The sequence below is a fragment of the Aspergillus multicolor genome (genome assembly GCF_047715735.1).
Source record: "Aspergillus multicolor strain CBS 133.54 unplaced genomic scaffold BDW74scaffold_2, whole genome shotgun sequence".
Lineage (NCBI taxonomy): Eukaryota > Fungi > Ascomycota > Eurotiomycetes > Eurotiales > Aspergillaceae > Aspergillus > Aspergillus multicolor.
The window spans coordinates 421,624-438,003 of NW_027395953.1; the positions used below are offsets into that span (position 1 = coordinate 421,624).

Genomic DNA, 16,380 nt, shown 5'->3' on the forward strand with positions numbered 1-16,380 from the left:
CTGGAGGTTTTAGTCTCCTCCGCTCCGCTCTGGCCAGACGCAACCGCAGATTAATTTCAGAACTTTTATCTCCGACACTTGGACTCGACAACCACCAACCAACTCAACCACTACCTTTCACTTCTACTCTGCAGACCCCGGGGCTCATCCGGCGCAGAGTCTATCGCTCTAATTAATTAATTTTGCCTGGATATCAACTCCAAAAACCAACCGCAAAAATGTCCTCCATGCGCAACGCCGTCCAACGCCGCAACCACCGCGAGCGAGGACAGCTCAAAGGCCGCGAGAAATGGGGTATCCTCGAGAAGCACAAGGTGCGCCATTTACCCTCCCAAGAATCCCCCTCTCTTGTCCCTTTTCTCCCCCTCATCCAACTCATATACTAACGTCTTATGGAATGTATAGGACTACTCCCTCCGCGCAAAAGACTACAACGCCAAGAAACAAAAGATCAAGCGGCTGGAAGAAAAGGCGCGCGACCGGAACCCCGATGAATTCGCCTTCGGCATGATGAGCTCGCACTCCAGCGCGAAGGGAAAGCATGGGACGGGGATGCGTGATTCCGCGACAGCGCAGGGTCTGTCTCACGATGCGATTAAGTTGCTCAAGACGCAGGATGCGGGGTATTTGCGGACCGTTGGAGAGCGAGTTCGAAGGCAGATGGAGAAGGTCAAAGAGGAGCTGAGGGTTCAGGAGAGTTTTGGGGAGGCGCTTGGGGGTAAGAGTGAAGACAAAGAGGAGGAGAGTGACTTTGACGACTTTGACTTCGGGGCTGCGGAGAAGAAGGCGCGGAAGTTGGTTTTTGCGGATGATAAGGAAGATCAGAGGGCTTTGCGGCGGGAGTTGGAGAAGCAGCTTGATGAGGAGAGTGACGATGAGGAAGAGACATTTGGAGAGCGTCAGGCACAGCAGCAGAAGAGGAAGACAAGAAAGGAGCTTGAGGCTGAGAAGCAGGCGCTTGTTGATGCGCGACGGGCGAGGAAGATGAAGAAGAGGGCTCTTGAGGTCCGGCAGAATAAGCTCAAGGCGCTAGAGAAGCAGTTTGCCGATATCAGTTCTGCAGAGCGAGCGCTTGATCTCCAGCGGGCGAAGATGTCGAACTCCGTTGGCGGCGTTAACAAGAACGGGCTCAAGTTCAAGATCAAGGAGCGGAAGAGGTAATGGCCTTATTTTTCTTCTTGCTGCGACGATTTACGACGGCTGGAAAAGTTCTTGTTCTTGCTACTGCTGCAGTAGATTGCACTGCATTGTCATTGTCATTATTGAACTAGGCGTCTGGATACCACTTGAATGCTAAAGACATCACTGTTTTCCCCCTGATTGCTCATCTCAACCAATCATGCTCCCATGAAATTATGCAAATCGTGACCAGCGCCGAAAAGGAAATACATTGAAAACTTCGTTAAATGCTGAGACATGGCCGTAACACCACCAGCGCCGAACGGGTATGGGAATCCATTACTGCTTCTTCATGGCGGCGACACGAATGCTGACTGCACGTTTGTGAGCGTCGAGTCCCTCCACAGCAGCGAGGGTCTCGACAGTCTTGGCCAGACCAAGAAGACCATCAGCGGTCAGGTTCGAGGAGGTGATGTGCTTGAGGAACGAGCCGAGGTTGACACCGGAGTACTGCTTTGCGTAACCGTAGGTGGCTAGACACGGGTTAGTATGAGACTGGAAGTGAGATGGGATGGGGTACATACGCAGTGAGTGGTTGACACCAGCAGAGTAGTCACCAACACTCTCCGGAGTCCACTGGCCGATGAACACGGATCCGGCGTTCTGAACCTTCTCGACAGCGGCCTCAGCGTTGTCGATCTGGAGGATAAGATGCTCAGGAGCGTAGTTGTTGCTCAAAGCCATGGCTTCTTCGAGGTCGCGGACGACAAAAGTGACAGAGTGCTCGAGGGAACCACGGACAATGTCCATGCGAGGAAGAGCACGGGCCTGACGGTCGACCTCGTCTTCGATGGCAAGGAGTTCCTTCTCGTTAAGGTCGATCGCAATAAGGATGACCTGAGAATCAACACCGTGCTCGGCCTGACTCAGAAGGTCAGAGGCAACAAAGGCAGGGTTGGCGTTCTTGTCGGCGATGACAAGGACCTCACTAGGACCAGCGGGCATGTCAATGCTGACATTGGCAGAGGTGTCGTTGGAAACGAGCATCTTGGCGGCGGTGACAAACTGGTTGCCAGGTCCGAGAATCTTGTCAACCTTGCTAACGCTTTCGGTACCGTAGGCCATGGCTGCGACAGCCTGGGCACCTCCGGCAAGGACGATGCTTTCGGCACCGACCTTGTGAGCGACGTAGACAATTTCAGGGGTGATGCTGCCGTCTGAGCGAGGAGGGGAAGCAAAGACGATCTTCTTGCAGCCAGCCACCATGGCGGGAACACCAAGCATCATGGCGGTGGAGGGGAGAACGGCGGTACCACCAGGAATGTAGCAACCGACACGCTCAATGGGGCGCGAGAAGCGCGAGCAGACAACACCAGGCATGGTCTCCATGGACAGAGAATCGTTGCTACCCTTCTGGGCGCTGTGGAACTTGGCAATGTTGGAGATACTGACATCGATGGCCTCCTGGACGTCAGGAGACAGCTTCATCAGCTCTGCGGGGAAAGGTGCCTTGATGACAGGGGAGGTCAGAGACGTGGCCTTCTCGAACTTGTGGGTGTACTTGAGGACACCAGCATCGCCCTGCTCGACGACGTCCTTGATGATGGGCTTGACCAGACTGACGATAGCGTCGTTGGACTTCTGAGAAGGACGCTTGAGGTATTCGTGAACCTTCTCGACAGATGTTGAAGCGGTGACAACACGAGTCATCTCAATGCGAGAGGTGTCCTCCTTGGGCTCCTCCTTGGGAGCGGCCTTCTCAACAGGCTTTTCGGCGGGCTTCTCAGCAAGACCAGCCTTCTCGGCCCAAGGACCCTTGGCGTCACCCTTTCTACGCTTCACCTTCAAGCTCTTCAGGTCAAGGTTGCGCTCCACATCCTCGAGGCTGACGCCAGCGGCAACACAACGGGTAAGAGCAAAGTAAAGCAGATCAGCGGCCTCGAAGGCGATGTCCTCCTTGGTCTCCGCACGGCAAAGCTCGTCGGCCTCTTCCATGATCTTGGCTTGAGTAAGCTTGGGCTCGTTGAACAGGCGAGCAGTGTAGGAGCCGGCAGGGGCATCGGCCTTGCGGGCTTGGAGAGTCTTCTGAAGACGTGAGAGACCGGTGTACGGACCGAAGCAGCTAGCAGTGCCGAGGTGGCAGAAGCCTGAAAGGTCAGCAAATGAAGTAACATAGGGAGGGAAATGGCTTACCTCTACCAATCTGCTTGACAACAAAGACAAGGCAGTCACTGTCGCAGTCAAAACCAATGCGGATCAACTCCTGGACATCTCCGCTAGACTGTCCCTTGTACCACAGACCACGCTTGCGGCTCTGGTAGACCCCGGTGCCAGTGCGAAGAGCCTCGGCGATGCTCTCGTCGCTGCTCCACACAAATCCAAGGCTAACGCCACGCTCGTCCAAGACAGTAGTAGCATACAGGCCATTGCCCTGGTCCTTGACACCACGGGCAGCAATCAGAGAACCAGCCTGGATCTTTCCACTCGCCTCCTCGCGGCTAACGGTCAGAGCAGTGGCAGGCACAACGCTAACACCGCCTTGCTTCATAGTGTCCTTGATAGCATCCTCCGAGACATTGCCAGAGTATGTGCGGTAGAGAAGCTGAGCTTCGGTGTTCAAGCCGAGCTTGACGGCAATGGGGTGCACAGCGTCGGAGGCAGTACAAAGACCAGCCTCTTCGCGCTCAATGTGCTTGACAGCCCATTTCTGGAAAGCCTCGACCTGATCGTCGGAAGAAGTGTAGACAACGAGGCGGGAGGAGGGGACGGACTGCTCTTCGCTGAGGGCGGTCAATTGGTCGAGGGTGATAAAGATCTTAGCAGCACCGGCATTGAGGATGTCAACAAGGTCACCACTGGATGAGATTCTGGTGGCATCGACGTAGATATCGAGGAGGCGGAAGTTCTGGCGGATGAAGCTCTCAGCCTGAGCGAGGTCGGTGGCCTTGATCAACACACGGCCAAAGTAGGCGATCTGCTGGAGAGTGAGGCCGTCGGAGGCGGCGGCGGGGTCGTACGAGACGACGAAAGGAGTGGCCATGATGGGTTGATATGGTCAATTGATGGATGAACGAGTGGTATGAGCAGGTAGAAGAGGAAAGAGTCCAGTGCCCAACTGGAGAGGTGTTATGGGCTTGGAAATGAAGGTGAGGAGAGTGAAGGAGAGTTGCTGTTACTCATTGTGTAACCTGTGATTCATCCCTTCAAGAAATTCCTGCCCCGCAATGCTCACCGCCCTGCTATCTCCGGTTCCGGCTCCGAGTGGTGCAGGGGTTGGTGGTTACGTCAGATGACTTGCACTTTAGGCACCAAGGCAAACATTGTTAACCCTACCTGCTCTTCACTGCGCAAGTAGTCTGGCTCACGTTGCTGGGTAATAGGCCTGATATGGTAGTCATGTTATACATTTTAGCTTTAGGTCACATCTGTTAGTGTTTTCTATAGCTTCTTTCCAGGCTATTTACTAGTTTGTTACTGAGTGTTGTTTTGTTAGTTATATATTCTTCTGTGCGACATCTAGTACAGGTGGGATAGCTTCTATGAATACACCACATACTATGTCACAAATACTGCAAGTTTAACTTAGGTACCCTTGAGAGTGAGTACCTTTACAGCAGGATAAGGTCCTGTAATCCCAGAATCAGCATGTCAAATATCTGTAATTTCCTCATAGTTGTTATCTATTGTGATCCTTTCAAGTAATACTGGATACGGCCAATAGAGTTTTAATCAGAAAGCACACGGCAGATCACGAGACCACAAAAGCTACACAGAGCATGCGGATAAGTACTGTTACAAAGAGGATAAGTGAGATATGTCAATGTTAAAGGCTTTGATGGGTACCTAGACCTCCCCTTGCGGTACATGGGACTTTTGGAAGGCTATTCCTCACAATACCAAGATCTAGCTCTTGGTTGGCACGAGGCACAAGCTTTCTTCTTCTAAAAGGCATTGATACCCGTCCGAGAATCAAGAAATTTTTATTGATTAAAAAGATTGTGACCCTGATGTGGTAGATAGGATACCTGGCGAGGGATAACTGGAAAAAGACATACCCACATGGTACTCCATGTGCCGGAGTGATGGTACCGTAGCCGGGCGCTGGCCGGAAATTTCACTTCTGCAAAATACTACCAGTACGGCAGGTTCTCCGCTCGTCTCGCTATCCAAGCCATGCAAATCGCCTACTTACCCGCAATTTCTGAAGGAATATTAGGATCAGGCACACAACGGAGAACCTCCGAGATCTCCAACCCGGGGCCCCGCACCGCAAGCGTATAGTACAGTACTTTGTGGAGAGCCGGAGAAGGAGAACCAACATGGGATGCTATATCCGATCATTAAGAGACTCATGACTCGGATAAACCAAGATCACTGTCTCCAGTGCGGGAAAAGTCGACTTGATGGGTTGACCCCCGCAATTGCTTCATGCACGGCTGGTGCATAAATCTCGCGGTACCCCGCTCCAGGTCTGGGTTGCTTTTTGTTCACCCCTTGAGTATTCAGTTCTTCCTCTTTTACAATCGAGAAGATGATGTTTTCTGCTACTTACATCCTCATGGGTCTATCCCTGGGCGTGGAATGCGCCAAGTTACCATCCAGCGCGCAATTCATCAACCAGATATCCTTCAATGTTTTGAATGCAACGCTGCCGCCATCTGAGTTCAATGCTTCAAACGTACCCTCTCCCTTTCCCTCCCTACCCCTCTTATAGTCTTGACAACTGCGACTGACATGATCACCAGCTCTTCATTCCCCCAGGAACAACAATAACCACCCTCTCAAACCGTCCATTTCACGTCTACGACGAAGAGTTCCTGGACATCATCGGCCCAAACCCAAGCTTGACTCTGATCGCGCAGACCGCGAGAGACCCCTTGTTCCATGAGGCTGTTACTTGGTATGTTGCTCATACTCACAACCTCAACGAATACTGGGAGCTTGACTAAGAAGAGTATGGAACAGGTCCCGATCCACGAATGAAATGTTCTTCGTGCAAAACGCCGGCGCAAAAGATGCAGGGACGGGCCTCAACAAGTCTGCCATCGTACAGAAGATCTCGCTCGCGCAGGCGGAAGCCGTGGCAAACCTGACGAATGCAACTGGGCTTGTGAATGTCGTTACTGTTAATCCGACGACGCTGATCCCGAATCCCAATGGTATGCATAGTTGCCTGTTCCAGACTGGGTATGCAAGTTCGTCGCTGACAGGCGTATAGGGGGGACAAACTATCGCGGGAAACTGATCTTCACTGCGGAGGGACAGGGCGACAACATTGCGCCGGGTCTGTTCGTTATGGATCCGAAGGAGCCCTATACCGCGAAGCGTAAGTCCTGACTTCACTCACCACCTGACTCGCATTTGCTAACTCTCCTGTACCTGAACAGCCATCCTCAACAACTTCTTCGGCCGGCAATTCAACTCCCTCAATGACGTCAACGTCCACCCCGTCAACAAGGACGTCTACTTCACGGACACAATCTACGGCTATGTGCAGGACTTCCGGCCAGCGCCCGGACTGCGAGACCAGGTGTACCGCTTCAATCCCGACACAGGGGCCGTGAGCGTCGTGGCGGATGGATTTGTCCATCCGAATGGTAGACCTTCAGCACCTGCAATATATTATCAATACAGCCTGACATATATACCATATCTATTTAGGCCTGACATTCTCCCCGGATGGAAAATACGCCTACGTTACTGATTCGGGAATCTCCTACGGATTTTACGGGATGAATCTCACTGAGCCCGCTTCCATGTATGATTCGCTATGACTTACGCTGGCACTACCAGGCAATAAAATGAATTACTGCAACTGACATCTTTTATTATTAGTTACCGTTTTGACGTACTGGAAGACGGGACATTTGAAAACCGCAAGACATTTGCATTCACCACCCCTCGCCTTCCGGACGGTAAGTCAGAAGCCCTTGAAATCTCACAAAACAAACACTAATCGCTACATACATATATATATACAGGAATCCACTGCGACACGAATGGAAACGTTTACGCGGCCTGCGAAGACGGCGTGCAGGTCTTCAACCCATCGGGGAAACTCATCGGTAAGATCTGGCTGGGGACCACGTCAGCGAACTTCAACTTTGCGGGCAAAGGTCGTATGGTCATAGCTGCAGAGACAGAACTTTACTATGCCACACTGAAGGCGGAAGGCGGATTTGTGGAGAGCGAGTTGTGATAGGAGCAGGGGCTTCCGAGTGTAGGCCTTGTTGGGAATTGAGTTCGTCTCACCTTTTCATCTATACTTTATGCCCACAAGCTAGAATCGGGGAATGATCCCAGCCAGGGGCTTGAGCGTCCTGACCCCCTTTGCACCAAGCCAAGCCTTGCTGTTCTGTTTTTCTCGCTAAGGTCATCCTCGTCTTTGCCAATCAGTATCTAAAGAGCCTGATGAGCCGTCTCTCCCAATAGATGAAAGGAACAATGCAAGAAACCCACCATATCATTGGACCATTGTCGCAACATCTTGCCAAGATCGTGCGCATCGCTGAACGTCTCCACTGATGGATTAATGTACGTCTCGAAGAGGTTCCACTCCTGCGTCTCGCCAGGCCCGTCACTTTCATACGGAGCGAGATCCTCAGAGAGAAGCCGGTACGCATCCTCATTAAGTCCCGATGTAATTTTCCTTGGCTGCGCCTTGTACTCCGAAGACCCGGCCTTGCGCATCAAAGTCATGAGGTCTGCATGCTCACTTTCCCATTCCTTTTTTTTTTTTAGCTTCACCGTACATTCCATCGCGCTTCTCAATCCATGGATGGAAGAGACGGGATGGAAGGGTGACGGAGATGTGATGAAAAGAAGATGGCCCGGGTCGACGGGAGGAGCAGAGACTTGAGACTATACCTGCGGGCAGAGTCCGCTCCTTCTCCAGCTGTCCACAGCTGGCGGTGACATTGCAATAATTCTACCACCTGCATACAGTCCAGCCCACTCAATTGGTCTGACTGAACAAGTTCCACTTTACGTTAATCTAGCAACTCACGAGTACTTGCACCCATCGAAATATTCAAGTCAAGCAAGACTAAAACTTGGTTATCGAAGTGGACGTTTGACGTGAGACTTCTCTCATTCCTCTCACCATTCATTCGGCCTACCTCTCCCTCTCCCTCACGCAGCAAAGTCTACAAGACTCAGCAACTCATCCACAGCACGGCGCTAATAACGCTCAACCGCAAACGCGGACTTGGGAAAAAGCCTGATTACCAGCAAGCTCCGACAAAAGTCAGACAGCTCATACTCACTCACTGCACCCTTGCTATTCACAACCCCACAGGTATGCCGCAATGCTAACATCGGTGTACTGATGACCTGATAAGCTCTATGCCACTCCAGGATTGTTTAGAACACGATGAGAGCAGAAGGGGCCAGAAGTGAGGGGTACAGAAAGGGTGGTTTGGTGCAGCATCATCCTAATGCGTGAGAAGGACCTTCCCCAACTATGGCCACCAGAGAGTTCGTATTGATGCGACATGGACGTGCCGCAAGACTAAGAGCACTAATTTGAGGTTTGTTAAGGTTTCCCTATTACTGCAACGATGGCTGAAATGCCAGTCCCGGGAAGGTTCAAACTAAGCTGGCAACCTACTCACCAACTCCCCTTCCTTATCTGCCCTCAGTACAGCATTTAGCAATACACCCACAACAGCTGCAATAATGAACGGCGTCTCAATAATAAGATTGACCCCCTGCAAAAATCCCTGGAGGTTGATATTCGGTCCATCATACGCAAGAACCTGACTGAACCAGTCAGGGGAGACGATATCCATGAACCCGATTCCCAACGCTGCAGTGAGAATAAACCTGTTCCGCCGCGTGAAGTTTACCATTCCCAAGACGCGCACTCCAGCAACGGCGATCGTGCTGTAAAGGAAGACTTGCATGCCGCCGAGGACAGAGGGAGGCATTGAGCCGAAGACGGCGCCGAATTTGCCGAGGATGCCCATGAGGATTAAGATGGCACTGGCGCAGAGACCAGAGCGGCGGCTCTATAAGTCTCGTTAGTGGATGCGCTGTTGGAGAACTTGGGGACAAGACGTACAGCACACCCCGTCAAACTAATCACCCCGTTATTCCCCGCCTGGCTGACCATTGGCAAACTCGTGCCTAGGGCCGATATCAGACTCCCCAGACCGTCACACAGCACACCCCCCTGGATTCTTGAATGGAACTCCGGCCCGTCGATGGCAACTCGAGAGATCTCAGCTGTGGCCAGAATATCTGGCATACAGCTGACGGCTTCGCATACAAACAGGATAAGCAAAGGGAGGACGAGCGCCCCGTCAACCGACAGCTTGAACGTATGCACCCAAAGAAATGTGCCAACAGGCGTAGCGTCGATCTGATCTCGAGACCAATACCCCGTCGCACCCGAGATTGTGCATCCAACTGCTAGACCTAGAATCACAGAAGCAGATTTCATCAGCGGTGACCCGATGAACTCAACAATGATGATCGTGATGAAGACGCTGAAGCCAAGACCGATGAGTTTAGGATCACCCCTGTAAGTCATCCCCATTAGCTAAGTTCTCCATGAGACGATAGTACTTAAGAGTAGGGCTCCTACCAAGGCAACGGCCGTGGCGCCGACGTATCCGGACAAAGGGCATAAAACCCACTTCCTCCATTACAATTGCTCGAGCCGCCCCAGTTCTGCATCCCGTTACCAATGAGATACACACCGATGAGCAGGAGCAGACTCCCCGTAACGACCTTTGGAAAAATCCGATCGAGTATCCGCGGCGGCACAAGCGACATAGCGATCTGCACCCAGACCGTGCACAGCATCGTCCCTAGCATTGCGCCCCACGCATCAGGGCACGGCATCCTTCCTCCATCGGAATCAGTCGGACACGTCCCATCCGCATACCGGCGATCCGTATAATTGAACGCGACAGCAAGGATATCGAAGGTCGGCGCGACAACGGATAACAACCCTGTCCCGATATACAGCGGCGTCCGCGTGATATGCAGCCTCGTAACCTGGAGCGCCGTCGCAATACCCGTCGTAATAAATGCTGCGGAGACAAGATACTGGGTCTGCTCGGAGTTGAGGTAGAATGCGCCGCCGGCGATTGCGAGTGGCGGAGATACGACCGACCCGATCATTGTTAGGGCGTGTTGCAGGCCCAGAAGGAGCGTTAGCAGGATTGGGACGGAGTCGTTGAGGCCGTAGAAGGGAGGCTCGACGTCTTTGTATTTCCGGTTCAGTGGCCAGACGTTGGGGGTTATTAGGTACATGTAGTCCTGACTTTTGTTAGCTTGCGGATCAGAGATAGGAGTTGGAGAGACATACGTAGTCGCCTATCCAGCCCTCGCGGCTTGTTAGGTAATGTCGCCATTCTTGCCAGCGAGACACTGGCAAGACTTCACCCTGTGGTGAATAGGTCTCAGATGGCGTTGCGGATTTGGCCTCCATTTTGCAACGGCCTCGTCGAGGCGGAGAGGTGAGAAACGTGCCCCGCTTATATTTGGAGCCCGGGGATCCCCTGCAACTGATATGCAGCTGATAGACTCCAACTCTTAGCTCTCCACTGATACGTGCCTTTGATAAGGCTCGGCCGAGGCTATCTCGATAGCTATCACCTCACTCCTGTACTTATCCATCTCATCTGGTTCAGACGCAACAAATAAGCGTCTTAAAATGTCAACCCTCTTCCTCCACGCCACAATAATCACGGTCAACACCTCGCGCGAGGTAATTCACGATGGGTATCTCCTCGTCACGAGCAATCGCATCAGCGCAGTTGGAAAATGCCCTCCACCAGCCTCAATTGCAGATGCAGCGTCCGAGACAATCACCTGCGCCGGGCAGATCATGATTCCCGGCCTAATCAATACGCATGCGCATCTCGTCCAGTCTTTACTCCGCGGACTGGCCGAAAACCTCCCGCTTCACAACTGGCTCTGCGACGCAATCTGGCCTTTTGAGTCGGTCTATGAGGGTAATGACGGATATCATGCTGCCCGTCTTACGGTTACCGAGATGCTGAAGACGGGCACGACGTCGTTTCTGGATCCGATGGTTACGTATCGGGCGGGGTGGGAGGGGGTACGCAATGCTGTTGGTGAGATGGGGATTAGGGGATGTTTGGTGAGTATTTACCTTATTCTATCTTCATGGCTGAAGAAGACTTCCGTGAAAGATGAGGGGAAGCTGATACAAATGACAGGGTAAACTCGTCAAATTCCCCGAGACAAACCGACAACTTTCCATTACGGACCCCCGAGATCGAGATCTAATCAACATGTCCATCCCAGCCCTAGTTTCCAGTCACAAGGAGTATCATGGGCAGCATAACGACAAACTCCACGTTTGGGCAGCAGCCGGCACCCCACGAGGTGCACCGATGGCCCTATATAGTCAACTTGGCGAGGCTTGTGCTGAGCATGGCATCTCAATCACCATGCATTGCGCAGAGGCGCCCAGAGACCGAGAGATCTACCATGATGTCTACGGATGCAGCGCTATGGAGTTCATCCGGGATACGAAACTCTGCGGGCAGCAGCCAGCAAATGGGAGTGACAGAAAAGATCCCGCAAAACAGACGCACAAGCTCGTCCTAGCGCACATGGTGAACCTCGATCTCGAGACTGACCTCCCTCTTCTCGCCGCAACAAGAACTGCCGTGGCGCACAATCCAACTTCAAACCTTAAGCTTGCATCGGGCGTTGCGTCCATCCCGGAGATGATTTCTCATCAATATCCAAGTCCAATTACAGTATCTCTCGGCACAGACGGCGCCCCCTGCTCAAACCACTACGACATGATCCGCGAGATGCACCTGGCGTCCATTTTACACAAAGGCGTGAACCACGACGCAAGCCTCATCCCCGCCGAGACAGCGCTCGAAATGGCAACAATCAACGGAGCAAAAGCACTCGGGCTTGAAGACGAAATTGGGAGTCTGGAGATTGGGAAGAAGGCGGATCTTGTGCTTATCGATCCATATAGCTATGGTGTTGGTGCGGCGCCGTGGGATTGGAATGATACTAGCGGGGTAAGCGCTGTTACGACGGTTGTGCATGGGTGTACGGGGCGGGATGTAAGGACTGTTATGGTTGATGGGGTGGCTCTGGTTAGGGATGGGTTCTTGGTGGATGGGGGGAGGGAGAAGGAAAGAACAATTGTGAGGGAGGCGCAGAGGGCTATTAGGGGGATAAGCGAGAGACGTAATGCTAATGGAATAGAGTCGAGGGAAGGTTGAAGTGTGGATGGGTTGATGTTTAGCTAGGTGCTATATCTCCTTAACCCCTCTACTCTCAACTCGATGGCAGCAAGACAACCATACCTAAGGTAACACACTAGAACCTCCTCACAATTCTCAACTCCTCCAAATCCTCCTTGTTTTCAACAAGAACCCTCGAACTCCTGACATCCACCCTCTCTAAGAGTCGCTCATAAACCCCCGCAAACTCACTCGCACTAACAACCCCATGCTTGACCGCTTCCTCATCAACCTCAACCCTCATCGCAAGGTAAACCTCATTAAAGCGGACATTTGTGTCTTCATTCTCGCGAGCCGCTGCAAGCGCAAAGGAGAATAGCGCGCCCTGCGTCATGGCGGGAAGAGGGTGCGTAGCGATGTCGCCTTGCGAGCCGGTGCAGAGTGTCCAGGTAGTTCCATTAGGCTGGGACATGAGGTACGGGATTGTTGCGCGGTAGGCAACTTGCGTCTGTCAGTAAGAATCGATTCAGTAAGGAGGAGATTAAGACTCACAGAATGCAGCCTCAAACATGGCGCTCATATTATACCGCAGCCGCTCGGTGGTGATGCTAACGAGGGGATCTGTGGTGTATTCGCCGCCAACTACACAACGTAAACATCAGCATTCTTCCACATTCTAAGCTATTTCTTGAAGAACATCAAGATGAGTAAAGGAAGAGTCAGGTGCGTACCACAAGAATAAACGTGCTGAAACGCCGGCAGTTCTCCGTTGCTGACTCTATCAACCACGCCCTCGATCCCGTGCTCGTCATCGGTCAGGACATCCGCCTCAACAAATCTGATCCCCTCAGTAGAACCAATATGGTGAATCAGCTTATCAGCGGACTTCTGATTCCGCACGACAGCGAGGACATTCCGCCCTGAAGCCAACGCGCCCTTTACGGCTGAAACGCCGATGTTCCCCGTTGCGCCGAGGACGAGGACTGTTTCCATTCTGATCTGATGGCAAGAAAAGCTGATTTGGACCTGTTTGAATGGTTGAATGATGCATTGACTTAAGTGACTGCGACTGTCGATGCAGTTTATAGGCACTGAGAGTGGAGTATACAACTCTCAAAAAAGTGGGTCTTAGGGCTTGGTTCGAGCGCGTCTGACAAATTCGGCCCCTTGGCGATTAGCAATCAGTCGCGTTTCGGCGTTTGCGGAGAGCGAGAGGATACTACCACTGACAAACGATACGGAGTTACAAGAAGGAAAGTGGGGAAGGTCGGAAGTAGTCGGTTTTAGGTTGTAATTATCTAGCCCTAACAACTACATAACTGCAGTCCAGCGGGCTAAGCCCTGGAAGCCAACCAGCTACAAGTCGTATGGTTTCAAGGTGCTAGGGTTACATGGTTAGATGATTCCATCTTCTCTTTATTTCGTAGAAATTGATATTGAATCATATAATCTTGAAGGAATATGCTATTGATTAGAAGAAGTATATCGCCTCCTTGACTAGATACAAAAGCGCACCCAGAAACTTCACGGCCTCAAGACACCCAAGCGCCCAGAATACAATAAGCAAATAGAGCGTCGAAGCCTCCGTGTTAATATTTCGCAAATTATTTTCAGCCGGACCATTCTTGACTGAAGGAAGGGTATTCAAAATTACCGCACAAAGCAACAGATTCGACAGCGCCCAAGCTAGCACAACCTTCTCCGGATACACTGCCTGACCGTATTCGTCATCTTCTGGGGGTGGTTTCGCTGCTTCGCGATTGGGTGGATTCTCTAGGTCTTGCATGATGCGGATGTATGCATTGTCAATGTCTTCGTCGTTGTCGCTGTTGATCACAACTCTGCCTGTCGGATTAGAGAAATAGCCCGTGGGGGGAGATTTTTCATAGGATGCATGATGCCGCCCAAGCTCGGATGCAGATGCTTCGGTATACATGAACGCAGAGATGTTCATGAAGTTGACGTGGGTGAGGATGCAGGGGATATATTGAAGGCTCTGGCAGTAAATTTAGTTGAGTGCGCCAACAGTAGTAGGTAAAAGCAGAAACATACAACTGCGAGGATAATCCAAGGGTCTAGGAACACCAGAGAAGCCAAAAACCACATCGCGAAGATGGCGAAGAGCGGAACTATTGCCATGAAGAAGCGCTGTTCGCTGAACCAGTCATTGAAGCCTGCTTCACAGTCCAATATACTGTAAAAGGTAGGCTGGGTGGTCTTGACAGCGACCACGATAAGGGCGGCAAGTATGTATACTGCGAGAAGCATCCATCCGGTTGTGATGAGAGCACGAACGACAACAAGCCTTCTACTTTGTGGTCGGTGACTGAGCGCACAGGCGGCTGATATCGCTAAGAGGAAACTATACAAGGTCAAGATGGCGGTCTCTGTCCCCGAACTATGCTGGCCGATGATCAACTCGGAGGTGAAATAGTGGTTGATGAAGAAGAATACCAAGAAAGTGTTGCCCTGGCCTGAGTCAGCCCTAGACCTCTACAAGCCTGAATGGCAGCAGTAGCAACTTACAATGGAGAACCAGGAAACGATGAGGTCCAAGCATAGATATAGCAGTAAAGTCGCAAACTTCAATTTTCGAGACATTCCAGCTATGCTGTGCATAGTGCTCAACGCGTTGATCACAAAAGTAATTCTGTCCTGCATGCAGTTCTGGCGGTCCACCATGTATTCGCCAAATGTAGGAGCTGGAACATGGATTCTGGCTTTGCGCACATAGTCTAGACGATATAAACTTCGATAATGAGAGAGGATGCCAAATGCCCATCGCCGACGCTCCGGGATAAAGCTGTCCCACACACTCGGCATAGGCCTGGCTCGGATGGACCCGTCTTCCAAATCGTCTTGTGACAGCTCTTTGCGCTTTACTGTCTCCTGCTGGCATCTAAAAATGGAAAGCTGAGTTGGCAACACAGGCGCAAAGCCCATGAATGACTGGAGTGGACAATCCAGCAAGCCCCGCAGCTTCAAATGCATGCCATGGGCGGCTGCCAGCGGATTCAAAGCCCAGGCCAGCAGCGAAGCTCCCAGGTCGGTGCGACCAACTGCACCCCAGCACCTTGGATGCAGGTCTAATCGTTCCCATAGCCGATAGATGGCGTCGGAAGATGGCATTGCCCCGGCAGGCACAAAGACGCACATCCGGGGGTCGAGTTCCGGTATGATTGCTTCGGTAAGCCACCTGTCGCAGTGGTCAATTCCTTGATGACTTTCGTTGAGGCAGAGTATCATCTGGACAGGCGTTTCAAGATACTCCGGTACGGGGTGTATAGTGCCCTCTCGTAACCGGACGTGAGTGGTGTGCTCAAAGAGATGAGCGAGAACCTTCTTGCCCCCAACGTCGCTCATTGCTAGCGCTGGCTGCCAAAGTCCAAGAAGGGCCAAGGCTGCTCTCGCCTCGTCCGTAAGTCGACTCCGGCCATCGGCAAGGATGCAGACGACGCATTTCTTCCATCCTCTTCGCTTCCACATCTTGGCTTTCTGGTCGCAGATGAACTGGATGTTGGCGAAGATGCTGGTTAAAGTGCGACCGAGATTGACTCCAGATTCGTCGCAGAGAGACACGGTGATGAGAAGCTCCGTTCGCCGGGGGCTGATGTACAGTTTCTGGCGGAGAGTAAATCGCTCCTTCCTAAACATGGCCGGTTCGCAGGTGAGCGCCGAGTACCGGACGGTTGCAGACTCTTCTTCATCGTTGCTCAATTGGCCTCGAATCTTGGAATGGACTGGACCACTCAATACGACATTTCCATGGACTAGGTCTGCATCTGGAGGGGCCCGTGGTCGTTCAACGGGGACCAGCTCGGTTGTCGGTCCTGCTGCGACCGGTTCGGACCAGGTCCGCCGCGAACAGAGCTCTGGAGGGATGAATTCCACATCCGCATCCATTGAATCTCGTTCCATGCTTCATATTTGGCGTCTGATGAAACTGGATGAGCTCCTCTTGATATCATGTCATGCAGCTTGCCGGCCGACGAGGGTCCAGCACTGCCTCAGCCGCAACTTGGCGGCCGTGCGTTAGCCCCAGGTTAACAACCTCTAGGATTCGCCCGGGCGG

The 16,380-nt window shown here is 52.2% G+C and overlaps 6 protein-coding genes across 6 annotated transcripts; 3 read left to right on the forward strand and 3 right to left on the reverse strand.

Moving 5' to 3' along the window:
• Positions 1-65: 65 nt before the first annotated feature.
• Positions 66-1,310, forward strand: BDW74DRAFT_43246 (rRNA-processing protein UTP11). Its single transcript, XM_073732774.1, has 2 exons — positions 66-314; positions 406-1,310. The coding sequence occupies exons 1-2, from the start codon at positions 219-221 to the stop codon at positions 1,159-1,161; spliced, it is 852 nt and encodes a 283-aa protein (XP_073588469.1). The 5' UTR covers positions 66-218; the 3' UTR covers positions 1,162-1,310.
• Positions 1,310-4,558, reverse strand: BDW74DRAFT_43250 (histidine biosynthesis protein HIS4). The gene is made up of 3 exons (XM_073732775.1): positions 3,313-4,558; positions 1,704-3,266; positions 1,310-1,652 (listed from the first exon to the last, which is right to left on the reverse strand). The coding sequence occupies exons 1-3, from the start codon at positions 4,157-4,159 to the stop codon at positions 1,459-1,461; spliced, it is 2,604 nt and encodes an 867-aa protein (XP_073588470.1). The 5' UTR covers positions 4,160-4,558; the 3' UTR covers positions 1,310-1,458.
• A 1,119-nt stretch (positions 4,559-5,677) lies between these two features.
• Positions 5,678-7,318, forward strand: BDW74DRAFT_173240 (SMP-30/gluconolactonase/LRE family protein; the record flags this gene model as incomplete). Its single annotated transcript, XM_073727757.1, has 8 exons — positions 5,678-5,797; positions 5,865-6,019; positions 6,085-6,278; positions 6,338-6,445; positions 6,507-6,716; positions 6,781-6,877; positions 6,955-7,034; positions 7,101-7,318. 8 exons carry the CDS (start codon positions 5,678-5,680, stop codon positions 7,316-7,318), a joined length of 1,182 nt encoding a protein of 393 aa, XP_073588471.1.
• A 200-nt stretch (positions 7,319-7,518) lies between these two features.
• BDW74DRAFT_186243 (uncharacterized protein) lies at positions 7,519-10,558 on the reverse strand (the record flags this gene model as incomplete). The annotated part of the gene is made up of 5 exons (XM_073731223.1): positions 7,519-7,845; positions 8,733-9,128; positions 9,182-9,641; positions 9,707-10,386; positions 10,436-10,558. The coding sequence occupies 5 exons, from the start codon at positions 10,556-10,558 to the stop codon at positions 7,519-7,521; spliced, it is 1,986 nt and encodes a 661-aa protein (XP_073588472.1).
• Positions 10,559-10,783: 225 nt separating this feature from the next.
• BDW74DRAFT_165143 (amidohydrolase family protein) lies at positions 10,784-12,531 on the forward strand (the record flags this gene model as incomplete). The annotated part of the gene is made up of 3 exons (XM_073726380.1): positions 10,784-11,233; positions 11,313-12,312; positions 12,449-12,531. The coding sequence occupies 3 exons, from the start codon at positions 10,784-10,786 to the stop codon at positions 12,529-12,531; spliced, it is 1,533 nt and encodes a 510-aa protein (XP_073588473.1).
• A 1,215-nt stretch (positions 12,532-13,746) lies between these two features.
• BDW74DRAFT_43258 (uncharacterized protein) lies at positions 13,747-16,349 on the reverse strand. The gene is made up of 3 exons (XM_073732776.1): positions 14,835-16,349; positions 14,361-14,777; positions 13,747-14,304 (listed from the first exon to the last, which is right to left on the reverse strand). Exons 1-3 carry the CDS (start codon positions 16,224-16,226, stop codon positions 13,780-13,782), a joined length of 2,334 nt encoding a protein of 777 aa, XP_073588474.1. The 5' UTR covers positions 16,227-16,349; the 3' UTR covers positions 13,747-13,779.
• Between the last annotated feature and the right edge of the window lie 31 nt (positions 16,350-16,380).